General features: G+C 41.8%; 3 protein-coding genes across 3 annotated transcripts; all 3 read right to left on the bottom strand.

Moving 5' to 3' along the window:
• Positions 1-572: 572 nt before the first annotated feature.
• On the bottom strand, positions 573-6,416 carry LOC104224427 (uncharacterized). Its single transcript, XM_070172964.1, has 4 exons — positions 5,750-6,416; positions 4,350-5,056; positions 1,711-1,770; positions 573-923 (listed from the first exon to the last, which is right to left on the bottom strand). Exons 1-4 carry the CDS (start codon positions 6,414-6,416, stop codon positions 573-575), a joined length of 1,785 nt encoding a protein of 594 aa, XP_070029065.1.
• Positions 6,417-12,777: 6,361 nt separating this feature from the next.
• Positions 12,778-13,500, bottom strand: LOC138889626 (uncharacterized mitochondrial protein AtMg00860-like). Its single transcript, XM_070172958.1, has one exon. The coding sequence runs from the start codon at positions 13,498-13,500 to the stop codon at positions 12,778-12,780; it is 723 nt and encodes a 240-aa protein (XP_070029059.1).
• A 126-nt stretch (positions 13,501-13,626) lies between these two features.
• Positions 13,627-15,639, bottom strand: LOC104234671 (uncharacterized). Its single transcript, XM_070172953.1, has 2 exons — positions 14,751-15,639; positions 13,627-14,492 (listed from the first exon to the last, which is right to left on the bottom strand). Exons 1-2 carry the CDS (start codon positions 15,637-15,639, stop codon positions 13,627-13,629), a joined length of 1,755 nt encoding a protein of 584 aa, XP_070029054.1.
• Between the last annotated feature and the right edge of the window lie 1,184 nt (positions 15,640-16,823).

Here is a 16,823-nt window from a genome sequence, read left to right as displayed (position 1 = left end):
CCTCGTCACTACTCAACCGAGGTTAGGCTTGGCACTTACTGAGTACCGCTGTGAAGTACTCATGCCCTTTCTGTGCATGTTTTTCATGTGCAAATCCAGGTACTTCTACCCAGGCCTACCATCCTTGAGGGAGGCGACTGCTATAGAGACTTCGAGGTATATCTGTCGCGTCCACAGATCGAAGAGTCCCTTTCTATTCATGTTTTAGTATTTAGCCCTTATGAATTATTTGTTCTATTTAGACATTCCAGAGTATGTATTACTTCTTAGCTTGTGATTCATGGGTTTCTGGGTCTTGGATTTATGTTTGGTATTAAGAGTTAAACATGGTGTATGCCGAGCGGCACATTTAAACATTGTTACTGCTTTATTCTGTTTTAAATTGTTTACCTCCGCAAATTTTGGTTTTTCTTTCACAAATTAGGCTTACCTAGTCGTAGAGACTATGTGCTGTCATGAGGTTCATGGAGGGCGAACGGAGGTCGTGACAGAGTCCTCATATGAGCTTTCTTCCCAGGCAGCAACCATAACCTTTGTTGATCCTTTGTTCTTCTTTGTTTGAACATGTTCCTTCATTCAGCTATTTCCTTCTTCCATTCAATTTCGCATTGAGGGCAATTTTTTATGTGGTGATCAGTCTTCCCACACTTGTAACAACCCTCATTGTTTTGTTTTTCAGGAACCTTTACTTTGCTGTAGCTTCCACTTCTTGAAGGACCATTTCCTCTCATTAGGTACTTTTTGAAGTCCTTTGTGATCATGGTCATTTCATCCTCCTCTAGATCAACACCTTCAGTAATTCTGAATGCCAGGATCCTTAACTTCTTGGGTGCATCCATCTTCATGGTTTGCCTTCTAAGTTCATAGGCAGTGAGATTTCTAATTAGCTCATCCAATTTAAGAGTGGCAATGTTCTTTGATTCCTGAATAGCAGTGATTTTGCTTTCCCAAGAGACTGGCAAAACCCTTGTCAAAATCTTCTCAACTTTGTCTTCTTCAAGAATAACCCTTCCAAGAGACTTAAATTCATTTGTCAGTGTGGTAAACCATGTATACATCTCTTGGATGGTTTCTCCTTCCTTCATGGTGAAAATCTCATATTGAAAATACAGTAGTGTTCCTCTGGACCTCTTCACTTGAGGTGTTCCTTCATGAGCCACTTGCAAAGTATCCCAGATTTCCTTAGCAATAGTACAACTTTGAATTCTACTGTACTCATCTGGACCAAGTCCACACACAAGCCATTTCTTAGCTTTAGCATTCTTTTCCTCTCATGCCGCAAACTAGGGAAGGCACGATTGGCACTCGATACTGTATTCGATCGAGTTAGCCACTAAACATACAAGCTAACTAAACTGGGGGCCCAACAGATCGGGCAGCACAACATCTGAAATACTAAACCTGGACCTTTAAGGTCATGATCTGAATAACAATAAGCCATATATACAAAGGTAGACGAGCCAAAATAATAAAGTACTAGCTGGCCGACGAGGCCACAACTGGAGACATACATGCCTACACATATATATATATATACATGCCAGGCGTGTGGGCTGGAGACTGGAAGCTGTAAAAGGAAACCCAGAATAGTGTGTCCACACTAGCCTCTAAGAGTGTCATAAGCACTGTCGAGACAAGGCCCCGACTATACCCAAACTTTACAACAAAAGTAACCATCCTATGAAAGCTCCGGGAAGAGGTGGAGCTTACCAACTCACAGTTGAACCCCGAAATCATAGTGGAGGAGTCGATCAAAGTCCTTAACTGGACCTGCACGCACAAAACAAAAATGCAGTGTCTCCAGGCAACGGGACATCAATACAAATAAAAATGTACTGGTATGTAAGGCAGAAAGTAGAATCATACATAGCTGATGAAAAAGGTAATAGAGATACCACCTGACATTGAAACTCTGATAGCCTCCATGGCCGACATCCGACCTCAAGGTAATCAAATATGCATGGTATGCTCGTGTAATCGTATGTCGTGAATACATATATATTGATGCAAATGCATGACATATCCAACCAAATGCTAGCAATGGCGGTCTCTTCCGGTAGCTAACCGGTATCATATTGCCAACATGTGGCCATCAGTATAATATATATAGTTTTTCGGGTAAATAGGCCCCTTACCTCCGATTATAGCTCGAAGTCCATGCATAAAATGTCATGTATGATATGAACTTTGAATGTACATAATAGGACATAACAAGAACTTAGCCAACCTTCGCTCATAGGTACTCTTATTCTCATAATCTCATAATCATCTTCGTATTGCATACAATTGTCTTGTGGAACCTCAAATGTTTTCTTTCTTTTGAATAAGCTTGGAAACTTAACTCGACTTTTAGAAAGATAACTTAACTCTGAAGAGATTGATGAAAAGCTTAAGGTGCTTCACTTAGTCCTTATACTTGATTTCTTGATATTTAGTAAAATAAAGTATTTTTAAAAAAAAATCAAGTGTCTTAGTGGTTTAAACATAAAAATTATATTTGAGATTTTTGGAAATCGACGTGTCACTTTAGAGATTTTAAGATACACTTTAACAAGGGAGAATGACTGATTGCAAATAATAAATGCCTTTATTTTCTAGTTACACAACCCAAAGACGAATAAGAATTCACATATATAGACATATAGTTAAGAAAGTCGACAAAATGACATATATAGATGTTGAATACCCTATTTAACCGAATGAGTGGAATATCAACCTAATAGCATCATGAAAATACTTCAGCTACGATCCCAATGCCTTTCACATAAGGTCTTTCTAGCAATAAAATAGTAAAATATCACATTTGATGTCTTAGGAATTTCCCAGAATTTGTGCTAAAAGGAAGGACGGAGCTTAGCCTTAACATACCTTTCCAACGAACGTCCGAATGCCTGTAGTTCCTTCACGAAAGTTGTTCCTTCCGTGCTAAACTTCGAAAACACTATATATATGCAGCTTATACGTACCTATAAACAGTTCATAATTGAGTTAAAATCGGCAGATTTGCCATATGACCCTAACTTGACAAAACATCCGTAGAACTTTGTAAAAACAATCATAAAAGAGTCCCAAGATGATTACCTTGGAAAACCAAGTATAAATATTGAAGAACCAGCAAGAACAACAAATTCCTATCTTCCAATAATAGCTCCAAACATAGCTAATAGAAGGGGGAAACGATTGCAAAGCGTAGAGATTGTGTTTCTAGGCACGGGGACAAACTTTAACGGTAGAAATCGTTAAAAATGTACCTTAATCACTCAAGACCACCGTGGAACCCTCTCTTCAGCTCCCTCACTATTTTTGGATGAAAATGAAATGTTTTTAGGTCTGAAAAGTCGAATTTTCTGACTAATACTACTTGTTTGACCTGACTCGGTTCGTGACCCGGTTCTAGCCTGGACAGTCCGCGGTAAACAAGTCATAACCTTTTACTCCGATGTCGGATTGATATGAGGTTTTTTTTGGTTGCGAACTAGACTTGTAGACCTTCGATTTGATAGGTTGTGGATCCCATAACTCATTATATATTGGGATAAATGATCTGATACATTTGACCCAAAGTTTAAAAAAGTTATTAGAGAAATTTACGATAACCTTTGCCGACCTTTATTTCGCAACTTGCGTGATTCAAAAACTTAACATGTGACCCGTGTGATATTATAATACCTCATAACACATTATTCTTAGCATATTAGACACTCTTGGTCTTATTCCACATATGTAAATTAACTTAAACCTTCCGAACGTGCGGGGTGCCACCCGAGCCATTTCTTTAACCACGAACCTTTGTTTAAGGGATTCCTTTGACCTACAGCTTTGGTTTAGTACCTTGATATTACCACAAATTTTAATTCTTATTCTCCCAATGTGCTACACCCAATCATATATACCTAATATAACCAAGCCACGTTACATATATTACGTACGAGAAAAAGAAAAAAAAACATGGGGTCTCATAGTCTCCCCCCTTTAAGAACATTCGTCCGCGAATGGGTCAAGTCAATTCCTTGGTTTCATTTTTTTCCCCCGCTAATACGTTATTTGCAAGGCTATATCTGTTACATTTGCAAAGCATAAATCAAATTCTGAAGATTCCAACTACTAGGCTTCGTATAGCTATCTCGCAATAAGAAATTTAAATTGCACTTTCAAGTCATTTAAAATCCAATTAAGTTGCTGTAAAGAAATAATTTCCAATTATTTAAATGAGACTCACATTAAGTCGTAAATAGGTGGGGGTACTTCTTCCTCATTTCCTCCTCAGCTTCCCACGTCATTTCCTCGATGTTATTATTTCGCCATAACATTTTCACGGAAGCCACTTCTTTAGTTCGAAGCTTTCTTACCTGTCGATCTAAAATAGCTATTGGTACCTCTGCGTAAGATAAGTATTCAGAAATGTGAATATCGACAATGGGCGTAATACATGAAGGATCTCCAATGCACTTCCGCAACATAGATACATGAAACACAGGATGGACTGCTTCCAATTCTGAAGGCAAATCAAGCTCGTACGCCACCCTACCAATCCTCCGAATTATCTTATACGGTCCAACATATCTGGGGCTGAGCTTACCCTTCTTTCCAAATCGCTTGACGCCCTTCATAGGTGATACTTTCAGGAAAACCCAATCTTCCACATCAAATTCTAAGTCTCGTCGTCGAACATCTACATAAGACTTCTGCCGACTTTGTGCTGTATGCAGCCGGTCTCTAATAAGTTTTACCTTTTCCATTGTTTGCTGGACTAAATTAGGACCTAGAAACTCTGCTTCCCCGACCTTGAACCAACCGATCGGCGACCTACACTTCCTCCCGTATAGTGCTTCATACGGGGCCATCTGAATACTAGCTTGGAAGCTGTTATTATAAGCGAACTCAATAAGAGGTATATGATCATCCCAACTTCTTTTAAAATCTAGCATGCAGGCACGTAACATATCCTCAACTGTCTGAATAGTACGCTCTGCCTGTCCATTAGTTTGCGGATGAAAAGCGGTGCTAAGATTTACCTGCGTGCCTAGACCCTTCTGAAAAGATTTCCTAAATTGTGCTGTAAATTGAGCCCTCGATCAGAGATAATAGATAATGGTACTCCGTGAAGGCGAACAATCTCTCGAATATAAAGCTTGGCATAATCCTCGGCTGAATAAGTCGTCCTAACTGGCAGAAAATGAGCAGATTTTGTAAGACTATCAATAATTACCCAAATAGAATCATACCTCCGTAGAGTGCAAGGAAAACCAGTGATGAAGTCCATATTTATCATGTCCCATTTCCATAATGGAAGTTAAATATACTGAGTTAGGCCTCCAGGCCTCTGATGTTCGGCTTTAACTTGCTGGTAGTTATGACATTGGGCTACCATCTCCGCGATATCTTTTTTCATTCCATTCCACCAATAAATATGTCGAAGGTCACGATACATCATGCGTAGGATAGTTCTGTTCATGTTTCCGCAACTGTCTGGAGGCGTACGCGATAACCTTACCATGCTGTATAAGAACACAACCTAGGCCAATTCTCGAGGCATCACAATATACAACATAACCCTCGGTGTCATCCAGAAAAGTCAAGACAGGTGCCATCATAAGCCTTTTCTTTAGCTCCTGAAAATTTGTTCACATGCCTCAGTCCACTGAAACTTAGCTCTCTTATGTATCAGTTTCGTGAATGGTGCAGAGATAGAGGAAAATCCCTCCACAAACCTTCGATAATATCCTGCCAAGCCTAAAAAGCTATGAACCTCTGTCGGATTCAAGGGCCTTGGACCAAGTCATCACAGCTTCAATCTTTTGGCCATCAACCTTGATACCATCACCGGTAATAACATGACCAAGAAAAGCTACAGAAGTTAGCCAAAATTCACATTTAGAGAATTTAGCATATAACCTGTAGTCCTGGAGAGTCTGCAATACAGTTCGCAAGTGGTCTGCATGCTCGGCTTCTGATCGTGAATATATCAGGATGTCGTCAATAAACACAATCACAAATTCATCCAAGAATGGTTTGAATACCCGGTTCATAAGATCCATAAAGGCTTCTGGGGCATTTGTAAGCCCGAAAGACATGACAAGGAATTCAAAATGGCCATACCTCGTCCTAAATGCTATTTTTGGGATATCAATATCCCTGACTCGTAGCTGATGATAACCGGATCGCAAGTCGATCTTCGAAAAGCATTTGGCACCTTGTAACTGGTCGAACAAGTCATCAATCCGTGGAAGATGATACTTATTCTTGATAGTGACTTTATTTAGTTGCCTGTAGTCAATATACATCCGCAAGGAGCCATCTTTCTTTCGAACAAAGAGCACCGGAGCACCCCATGGGGATGTACTTGACCTAATAAAGCCTTTATCAAGCAAGTCCTTCAGTTGTTCCTTCAATTCCCTTAGCTCTACAGGAACCATTCTGTAGGGAGGAATGGATATAGGCTACGTATCAGGAAGCAAATCTATAGCAAAATCGATTTCCCTTTCGGGGGGAATTCCTGGAAGCTCGTCAGGGAATACCGTCAGGAATTCATTCACAATAGGAACCAATTGAAGAGTCGTTGGCTCCTTATCTATATCTATGACATGAACCAGATGGTATATACAGCCTTTAGCAATAAACTTCCGAGCCCTAAGGTATGAAATAAAGTTACCCTTGGGCGTGGCTGCATTACCTTTCCATTCAAGGACAGGCTCACCAGGAAAATGAAATCGGACCAACTTTGCACGACAATCAATATTAGCATAACAAGCTGCCAACCAATCCATACCCATAATGACATCGAAGTCTAGCATAACCAATTCAACTAAATCAACAGAGGTTGGACGGTCATTAATTAACACTGTACAACCTCGATAGACATGATTAGCTATAATATAGTCGCCAACTGGCGTAGACACCTCAATTGACTGTGGCAACAACTCAGATCTCATGTCAAGCTTACCAGCAATAAATGGAGTAATATATGAAAATGTAGAGTCGGGATCTATCAATGCATAAATGGCATGAGAATGTATTGTCAATATACCTGTGACAACATCTGGGGATGCCTTTAAATCCTGTCGGCCTGTGAGCGCATAAAAGCAGTTCTAGCCACCACTAGAACCTGAGGTGTCTCCTCCACCTCTCCCCCTACCATGTCCCTAAGTAGACTGTGGACCTGGTCGGGGAGCACGGACTGAAGGTGAAGAGGCTGCAGTGGATCCTGAAGTCTGAGCTGGTGCACCTCTGCCTAACCCCGAGCACCGGCTAATAAAATGTCTTGTCTGCCCACAATGATAACATGCACTCGAACCCTGTCTACACTGCCCGGTGTGCAGCTTACCGCACTGAGTACATGGAAGAGTAGGATGTCTCATTTGTGTGGAACGCTCCTGTCGACGGCCCTCAGGCTGGCCTGAGTTCTACCCTGATCCTGACTGAATATAACGATCAAACCGCTGGCCCTGCATCTATATTGGGAAACTACCTGCTGATCGAGGTGGATATCGATGGAGTGGGGGCCTAAAATCACCTCAGGTCTCCCTATAATACCCCATAGTACGATCCCTCTTACTCTTCCCCTATCACTGCGAGTATCACGAATCCGATGGGAAAGGTCCTCTGTAGTCTGAACAAAAGCCTATATGCGGGAAATATCTACATCATCCGATAACGATGCTACCCTACAGTCCCTAATCAGATAATCTCCCAAACCATCCACATAATGATGAACTCTAGACCTCATGGTACGTACGATATTTGGTGCATACCTCGCCAAAGAATTAAACCTATGGCTATAATCCCTCACACTCATATCCCCCTACTTCAGGCTAAGAAACTGGTCAAGACGGGCCTCCCGAACCTGCCGTGGCAAATAATGGGCTAAAACGTCCTCAGAGAAGTCCTCCCACTCTGCTGGCGGAGCATCAGGTCCTCTAGATCTCTCACATGCCTCATACCATAGGACGGCTACATCACGTAGTCGAAAAGAAGCCAACTCCACAGCCTCGGCGACGGAGGCATACATCACCCTTAATACTCTATACATTTGGTCTATAATGTCCCGGGGATCCTCAGTGGAACAGGATCTTGTAAATATTAAAGGGGCCAAGTGAAGAAACTCTCGTACCGTTGAGCTTCCTGTCCGATCTCTCCGGGCACCTGCTTCCGACTCTAGCTGTCGCTCGTGAATAGAAACCATCCTAATCAGCAACCGAACTGCCTCCCTCATCCCCTGCTCCCCAATCTCTAATGGCGGAACAACAGGTGCTAGAGGTCCTGTGTCTCTAGCTGCCTCAGGTACTAATGGAACTGGTAAGGCTGGGGGTACTGCATCTCCCTAGGCTCCAACAAGTGCTGGGGAAGCTGAAACTAGGGGTACTGGAGACTCACTGTATGCCTCTAAGGGAAATCTATCCCTCCGACCCGGTGGGGAACGACTGGTACCTTCCCCGGATCCATACCTATCTCTTGTTGTGCCATCTCCTGAGCGTAGGTAACCTGTTAGATAAGAAACACAAAGAACGATTTAGATTTCATATGTTCTTATAACTTCGCTCTATAGCACGATCTATTAATTGAAAGAAACATAACCATTCCTAAATGCCTCATAGCCTCCTGATTATAAGTGTGGTGCACAACACACCCATAAGCAAGACTCTACTAGACACGGCTTGTAGACTCCCTGGGATACGACCTGCTCTGATACCAAGTTTGTCACGCCCCAAACTAGGGGAGGAACGACTGACACTCGATACTGTATTCGATCGAGTTAGCCACTAAACATACAAGCTAACTAAACTGGGGGCCCAACAAATCGGGCAGCACAACATCTGAAATACTAAACCTGGACCATTAAGGTCATGACCTGAATAACAATAAGCCATATAAACAAAGGTAGACGAGCCAAAATAATAAAGTACTAGCTGGCCGACGAGGCCACGACTAGAGACATACATGCCTACATATATATATATATATATATATACATACATGCCAAGCCTATGGGCTGTAGACTGGAAGCTGTAAAAAGAAACCCAGAATACTGTGTCCACACTAGCCTCTAAGATTGTCATAAGCATTGTCGAGACAAGGCCCCGACTATACCCAAACTGTACAACTAAAGTAACCATCCTATGAAAGCTCCAGGAAGAGGTGGAGCTTACCAACTCACAGCTGAACCACGAAATCCTAGTAGAGGGGTCGATCAGAGTCCCTACCTGGACCTGCATGCACAAAACAAAAATGCAGTGTCCCCAGGTAACGGGACATCAACACGAATAAAAATATACTGGTATGTAAGGCAAAAAGTAGAATCATACATAGCTGATGAAAAAAGTAATAGAGATACCACTTGACACTAAAACTCTGATAGCCTCCATGGCCGACATCCGATAATCAAATATGCATGGTATGCTCGTGTAATCGTATGTCATGAATACATATATATTGATGCAAATGCATGAAATATCCTACCAAATGCTAGCAATGTCGGTCTCTTCCGGTAGCTAACCGGTATCATATTGCCAACCTGTGACCATCTGTACAATATATATAGTTTTTCGGGTAAATAGGCCCCTTACCTCCGATTATAGCTTGAAGTCCATGCATAAAATGCCATGTATGATATGAACTTTGAATGTACATAATTGGACATAACAAGAACTTAGCCAACCTTGGCTCATAGGTACTCTTATTCTCATAATCTCATAATCATCTTCGTATTGCATACAATTGTCTCGTGGAACCTCATATGTTTTCTTTCTTTTGAATAAGCTTGGAAACTTAACTCGACTTTTAGAAAGATAATTTAACTCTGAAGAGGTTAATGAAAAGCTTAAGGTGATTCACTTAGTCCTTATACTTGATTTCTTGATATTTAGTAAAAGAAAGTATTTTTAAAAAAAAATCAAGTGTCTTGGTAGTTTAAACATAAAAATTGTATTTGAGATTTTTGGAAATCGACGTGTCACTTTAGAGATTTTAAGATACACTTTAACAAGGGAGAATGACTGATGGAAAATAGTAAATGCCTTTATTTTCTAGTTACACAACCCAAAGACGAATAAGAATTCACATATATAGACATATAGTTAAGAAAGTCGACAAAATGACATATATAGATATCGAATACCCTATTTAACCGAATGAGTGGAATATCAACCTAATAGCATCATGAAAATACTTTAGCTACGATCCCAATGCCTTTCACATAAAGTCTTTCTAGCAATAGAATAGTAAAATATCACATTTGACGTCTTAGGAATTTCCCAGAATTTGTGCTAAAAGGAAGGACGGAGCTTAGCCTTAACATACCTTTCCAACGAACGTCCGAATGCCTGTAGTTCCTTCACGAAAGTTGTTCCTTACGTCCTAAGCTTCGAAAACACTATATATATGCAGCTTATACGCACCTATAAACAGTTCATAATTGAGTTTAAATCGGCAGATTTGCCATATGACCCTAACTTGACAATACGTCCGTAGAACTTTGTAAAAACGATCATAAAAGAGTCCCAAGATGATTACCTTCACAAACCAAGTATAAAGCTTGAAGAACCAGCAAGAACAACAAATTTCTATCTTCCAAGAATAGCTCCAAACACAGCCAATAGAAGGGGGAAACGATTGCAAAGCGTAGAGATTGAGTTTCAAGGCACGGGGACAAACTTTAACGGTAGAAATCATTAAAAACGTACCTTAATCACTCAAGACCACCGTGAAACCCTCTCTTCATCTCCCTCACTGTGTTTGGACGAAAATGAAATGTTTTTAGGTCTGAAAAGTCGAATTTTCTGACATATACTACTTGCTTGACCCGACCCGGTTCGTGACCCGGTTTCAGCCTGGACAGTCCGCGGTAAACCAGTCATAACATTTTACTCCGATGTCGGATTGATATGAGGTATGTTTTGGTTGCGAACTATACTTGTAGACCTTCGATTTGATAGGTTGTGGGTCCCATAACTCATTATATATTGGGATAAATGATCTGATACATTTGACCCAAAGTTTAGAAAATTTATTAGAGAAATTTACGATAACCTTTGCTGACCTTTATTTCGCAACTTGCTTGATTCCAAAACTTAACATGTGACCCGTGTGATATTATAATACCTCATAACACATTATTCTTAGCATATTAGACACTCTTGATCTTATCCCACATGTGTAAATTAACTTAAACCTTCCGAACGTGCGGGTTGCCACCCGAGCCATTTCTTTAACCACGAACCTTTGTTTAAGGGATTCCTTTGACCTACAGCTTTGGTTTAGTTTCTTGATATTGCCACACATTTTCATTCTTATTCTCCCAATATGCTACACCCAATCATATATACCTAATATAACCACGCCACGTTACATATATTACGTACGAGAAAAAGAAAAAAAACATGGGGTCTTATAGTCTCCCCCCTTAAGAACATTCGTCCGCGAATGGGTCAAGTCAATTCCTTGGTTTCATTTTTTTCCCCCGCTAATACGTTATTTGAAAGGCTATATTTGTTACATTTGCAAAGCATAAATCAAATTCTGAAGATTCCAACTACTAGGCTTCGTATAGCTATCTCGCAATAAGAAATTTAAATTGCACTTTCAAGTTATTTAAAATCCAATAAATTGTTGTAAAGAAATAATTGCTAATTATTTAAATGCGACTCACCTTAAGTCGTAAATAGGTGGGGGTACTTCTTCCTCATTTCCTCCTCAGCTTCCCACGTCATTTCCTCGATGTTATTATTTCGCCATAACACTTTCACGGAAGCCACTTCTTTAGTTCGAAGCTTTCTTACCTGTCGATCTAAAATAGCTACTGGTACCTCTGCGTAAGATAAGTCTTCAGAAATGTGAATATCCTCAATGGGCATAATACGTGAAGTATCTCCAATGCACTTCCGCAACATAGATACATGAAACATAGGATGGACTGCTTCCAATTCTCAAGGCAAATCAAGCTCGTACGCCACCCTTTCAATCCTCCGAATAATATTATACGGTCCAGCATACCTGGGGCTGAGCTTACCCTTCTTTCCAAATCGCATGGCGCCCTTCATAGGTGATACTTTCAGGAAAACCCAATCTTCCACATCAAACTCTAAGTCTCGTCGTCGAACATCTACATAAGACTTCTGCCGACTTTGTGCTGTACGCAACCGGTCTCTAATAAGGTTTACCTTTTCCATTGCTTGCTGGACTAAATTAGGGCCTAGCAACTCTGCTTCCCCGACCTAGAACCAACCAATCGGCGACCTACACTTCCACCCGTATAGTGCTTCGTAAGGGGCCATCTGAATACTAGCTTGGAAGATATTATTATAAGCAAACTCAATAAGAGCTAGATGATCATCCCAACTTCCTTTAAAATCTAGCACGCAGGCATGTAACATATTCTCAACTGTCTGAATAGTATGCTCTGCCTGTCCATCAGTTTGAGGATGAAAAGCGGTGCTAAGATTTACCTACGTCCCTAGACCCTTCTGAAAAGATTTCCAAAATTGTGTTGTAAATTGAGCCCCTTGATCAGAGATAATAGATAATGGCACTCTGTGAAGGAGAACAATCTCTCGAATATAAAGCTTGGCATAATCCTTGGTTGAATATGTCGTCCTAACTGGCAGGAAATGTGCAGATTTTGTAAGCCTATCAATAATTACCCAAATAGAATCACACCGCCGTGGAGTGCAAGGCAAACCAGTGATGAAGTCCATATTTTTCATGTCCCATTTCCATAATGGAAGTTCAATATACTGAGTTAGGCCTCCAGGCCTCTGATGTTCGGCTTTAACTTGCTGGCAGTTAGGACATTGGGCTACCATCTCCGCGATATCTTTTTTCATTCCATTCCACCAATAAATCTGTCGAAGGTCCCGATACATCGTGCGTAGGATAGTTCTGTTCATGTTTCCGCAACTGTCTGGAGGCGTACGCGATAACCTTACCATGCTGTATAAGAACACAACCTAGGCCAATTCTCGAGGCATCACAATATACAACATAACCCTCGGTGCCATCCGGAAGAGTCAAGACAAGTGCTGTCGTAAGCCTTTTCTTTAGCTCCTGAAAACTTTGTTCACATGCCTCAGTCCACTGAAACTTAGCTCCCTTATGTGTCAGTTTCGTCAATGGTGTAGAGATAGAGGAAAATCCCTCCACAAACCTTCGGTAATATCCTGCCAAGCCTAAAAAGCTACGAACATCTGTCGGATTCAAGGGCCTCGGCCAAGTCATCACAGCTTCAATCTTTTGGCCATCAACCTTGATACCATCACCGGTAATAACATGACCAAGAAAAGCTACATAAGTTAGCCAAAATTCACGTTTAGAGAATTTAGCATATAACCTGTAGTCTTGGAGAGTCTGCAATACAGTTCGCAAGTGGTCTGCATGCTCGGCTTCTGATCGTGAATATATCAGGATGTCGTCAATAAACACAATCACAAATTCATCCAAGAATGGTTTGAATACCTGGTTCATAAGATCCATAAAGGCTGCTGGGGCATTTGTAAGCCCGAAAGACATGACAAGGAATTCAAAATGGCCATACCTCGTCCTAAATGCTGTTTTTGGGATATCAATATCCCTGACTCGTAGCTGATGATAACTGGATCGCAAGTCGATCTTCGAAAAGCATTTGGCACCTTGTAACTAGTAGAACATGTCATCAATCCATGGAAGATGATACTTATTCTTGATAGTGACTTTATTTAGTTGCCTGTAGTTAATACACATCCGCAAGGAGCCATCTTTCTTTCGAACAAAGAGCACCGGAGCACCCCATGGGGATGTACTTGACCTAATAAAGCCTTTATCAAGCAAGTCCTTCAGTTGTTCCTTCAATTCCCTTAGCTCTGCAGTAGCCATTTTGTAGGAAGGAATGGATATAGGCTGCATATCAGGAAGCAAATCTATAGCAAAATCAATTTCCCTTTCGGGGGGAATTCCTGGAAGCTCGTCAGGGAATACCGTCGGGAATTCATTCACAATGGGAACCAATTGAAGAGTCACTGGCTCCTTATCTATATCTCTGACAAGAACCAGATGGTATATACAACCTTTAGAAATAAACTTCCGAGCCCTAAGGTATGAAATAAACTTACTCTTGGGCGTGGTTGCATTACCTTTCCATTCAAGGACAGGCTCACCAGGAAAATGAAATCGGACCAACTTTGCACGACAATCAATATTAGCATAACAAGCTGCCAACCAATCCATACCCATAATGACATCGAAGTCTAGCATAACCAATTCAACTAAATCAACAGAGGTTGGATGGTCATTAATTAACACTGTACAACCTTGATAGACATGATTAACTACAATAGTGTCGCCAACTGGCGTACACACCTCAACTGACTGTGGCAACAACTCAGATCTCATGTCAAGCTTACCAGCAATAAATGGAGTAATATATGAAAATGTAGAGCCGAGATTTATCAATGCATAAATGGCATGAGAATGTATTGTCAATATACCTGTGACAGCATCTAGGGATGCCGCTAAATCCTGTCGGCCTGTGAGCGCATAAAAGCGGTTCTAGCCATCAGTAGAACCTGAGGTGTCTCCTCCACCTCTCCCACTACCATGTCCCTGAGTAGACTATGGACCTGGTCGGGGAGAATGGACTGATGGCGAAGAGGCTGCAGTGGATCCTGAAGGCTGAGCTGGTGCACCTCTGCCTAACCCCAGGCACCGGCTAATAAAATGTCCTGTCTACCCACAATGATAACATGCACTCGAACCCTGTCTACACTGCCCGGTGTGCAGCTTACCGCACTGAGTACATGGAGGAGTAGGATGTCTCATTTGTGCGGAACGCTCCTGTCGACGGCCCTCAGGCTGGCCTGAGTTCTGCCCTGATCCTGACTGAATATAACGATCAAACCGCTGTCCTTGCATATGTATTGGGAAACTACCTGTTGACCGAGGTGGATATCGATGGAGTGGGGGCCTAAAATCACCTCGTGTCTCCCTATAAGACCCCATAGTACGAGCCCTCTTACTCTGCTCCCTATCATTGGGAGTATCACGAATCCGATGGGAAAGGTCCTCTGTAGTCTGAGCAAAAGCCTGTATGCGAGAAATATCTACATCATCCGATAACGATGCTACCCTACAGTCCCTAATCAGATGATCCCCCAAACCATCCACATAATGATAAACTCTAGCCCTCATGGTACGTACGATATTTGGTTCATACCTCGCCAAAGAATTAAACTTATGGCTATAATCCCTCACACTCATATCCTCCTGCTTCAGGCTAAGAAACTGGTCAATACGGGCCTCCCGAACCTCCCATGGCAAATAATGGGCTAAAAAGTCCTCAGAGAAGTCCTCCCACTCTGTTGGAGGAGCATGAGGTCCTCTAGATCTCTCCCATGCTTCATACCATAGGACAACTACATCACGTAGTCGAAAAGAAGCCAACTCCACAGCCTCGACGACGGAGGCATGCATCACCCTCAATACTCTATACATTTGGTCTATAAAGTCCTGGGGATCCTCAGTGGAACAGGATCTTGTAAATATTAAAGGAGCCAAGTAAAGAAACTCTCGTACCGTTAAGCTCCCTGTCCGATCTCTCCGGGCACCTACTTCCGACTCTAGCTGTCGCTCGTGAATAGAAACCATCCTAGTCAGCAACCGAACTGCCTCCCTCATCCCTGCTCCCCAATCTCTGATGGCGGAACAACAGGTGCTAGAGGTCCTGTGTCTCTAGCTTCCTCAGGTATTAATGGAACTGGTAAGGCTGGGGGTACTGCATCTCCCTGGGCTCCAACAAGTGCTGGGGATGTTGAAACTAGGGGTACTGGAGACTCACTATGTCCCTCTAAGGGAAATCTATCCCTCCGACCCGGTGGGGAACGACTGGTACCTTCCCCCGGATCCATACCTATCTCTCGTTGTGCCATCTCCTGAGCGTAGGTAACCTGTTAGATAAGAAACACAAAGCACGATTTAGATTTCATATATTCTTATAACTTCGCTCTATAGCACGATCTATTAATTGAAAGAAACATAACCATTCCTAAATGCCTCATAGCCTCCTGATTATAAGTGTGGTGCACAACACACCCATAAGCAAGACTCTACTAGACATGGCTTGTGGACTCCCTGGGATACGACCTGCTCTAATACCAAGTTTGTCACGCCCCAAACTAGGGGAGGCACGACTGGCACTCGATACTGTATTTGATCAAGTTAGCCACAAAACATACAAGCTAACTAAATTGGGGGCCCCACAGATCGGGCAGCACAACATCTGAAATACTAAACTGGACCATTAAGGTCATGACCTGAATAACAATAATCCATATAAACAAAGGTAGACGATCCAAAATAATAAAGTACTAGCTGGCCGACGAGGCCACGACTGGAGACATACATGCCTACACACATATATATATATATACATGCCAAGCCTATGGGCTCTAGACAGGAAGCTGTAAAAAGAAACCCAGAATATTGTATCCACACTAGCCTCTAAGAGTGTCATAAGCACTGTCGAGACAAGGCCCCGACTATACCCAAACTGTACAACAAAAGTAACCATCCTATGAAAGCTCCAAGAAGAGGTGGATCTTACCAACTCACAGCTGAACCCTGAAATCCTAGTAGAGGGGTCGATCAAAGTCCCTACCTGGACCTGTACGCACAAAACAAAAATGCAGTGTCCCCAGGCAACGGGACATCAATATGAATAAAAATATACTGGTATGTAAGGCAAAATGTAGAATTATACATAGCTGATGAAAAAAGTAATAGAGATACCACCTGACACTGAAACTCTGATAGCCTCCATGGCCGACATCCAATAATCAAATATGCATGGTATGCTCGTGTAA

This window comes from Nicotiana sylvestris, chromosome 1 (genome assembly GCF_000393655.2).
Source record: "Nicotiana sylvestris chromosome 1, ASM39365v2, whole genome shotgun sequence".
Lineage (NCBI taxonomy): Eukaryota > Viridiplantae > Streptophyta > Magnoliopsida > Solanales > Solanaceae > Nicotiana > Nicotiana sylvestris.
Note: the sequence above shows the minus strand (reverse complement) of the source record. Positions and strands in the feature narration are given on the sequence as shown.

Bases quoted from the DNA above. Each gene is read 5' to 3' on its own strand.
- LOC104224427 (XM_070172964.1), bottom strand. From the start codon at position 6,416: ATGGTTCCTGTAGAGCTAAGGGAATTGAAGGAACAACTGAAGGACTTG. The intron at 5,057-5,749 runs GTTCATAGCTTT...CTCAATTTACAG, and splicing joins GGCCCTTGAATCCGACAGAG to CACAATTTAGGAAATCTTTT. The intron at 1,771-4,349 runs GTAAGAAAGCTT...TTGTGCGTGCAG, and splicing joins TAGCTATTTTAGATCGACAG to GTCCAGTTAAGGACTTTGAT.
- LOC138889626 (XM_070172958.1), bottom strand. From the start codon at position 13,500: ATGTCTTTCGGGCTTACAAATGCCCCAGCAGCCTTTATGGATCTTATG.
- LOC104234671 (XM_070172953.1), bottom strand. From the start codon at position 15,639: ATGAGGGAGGCAGTTCGGTTGCTGACTAGGATGGTTTCTATTCACGAG. The intron at 14,493-14,750 runs GTAAGCTGCACA...ATGCGCTCACAG, and splicing joins TCCTCCATGTACTCAGTGCG to GCCGACAGGATTTAGCGGCA.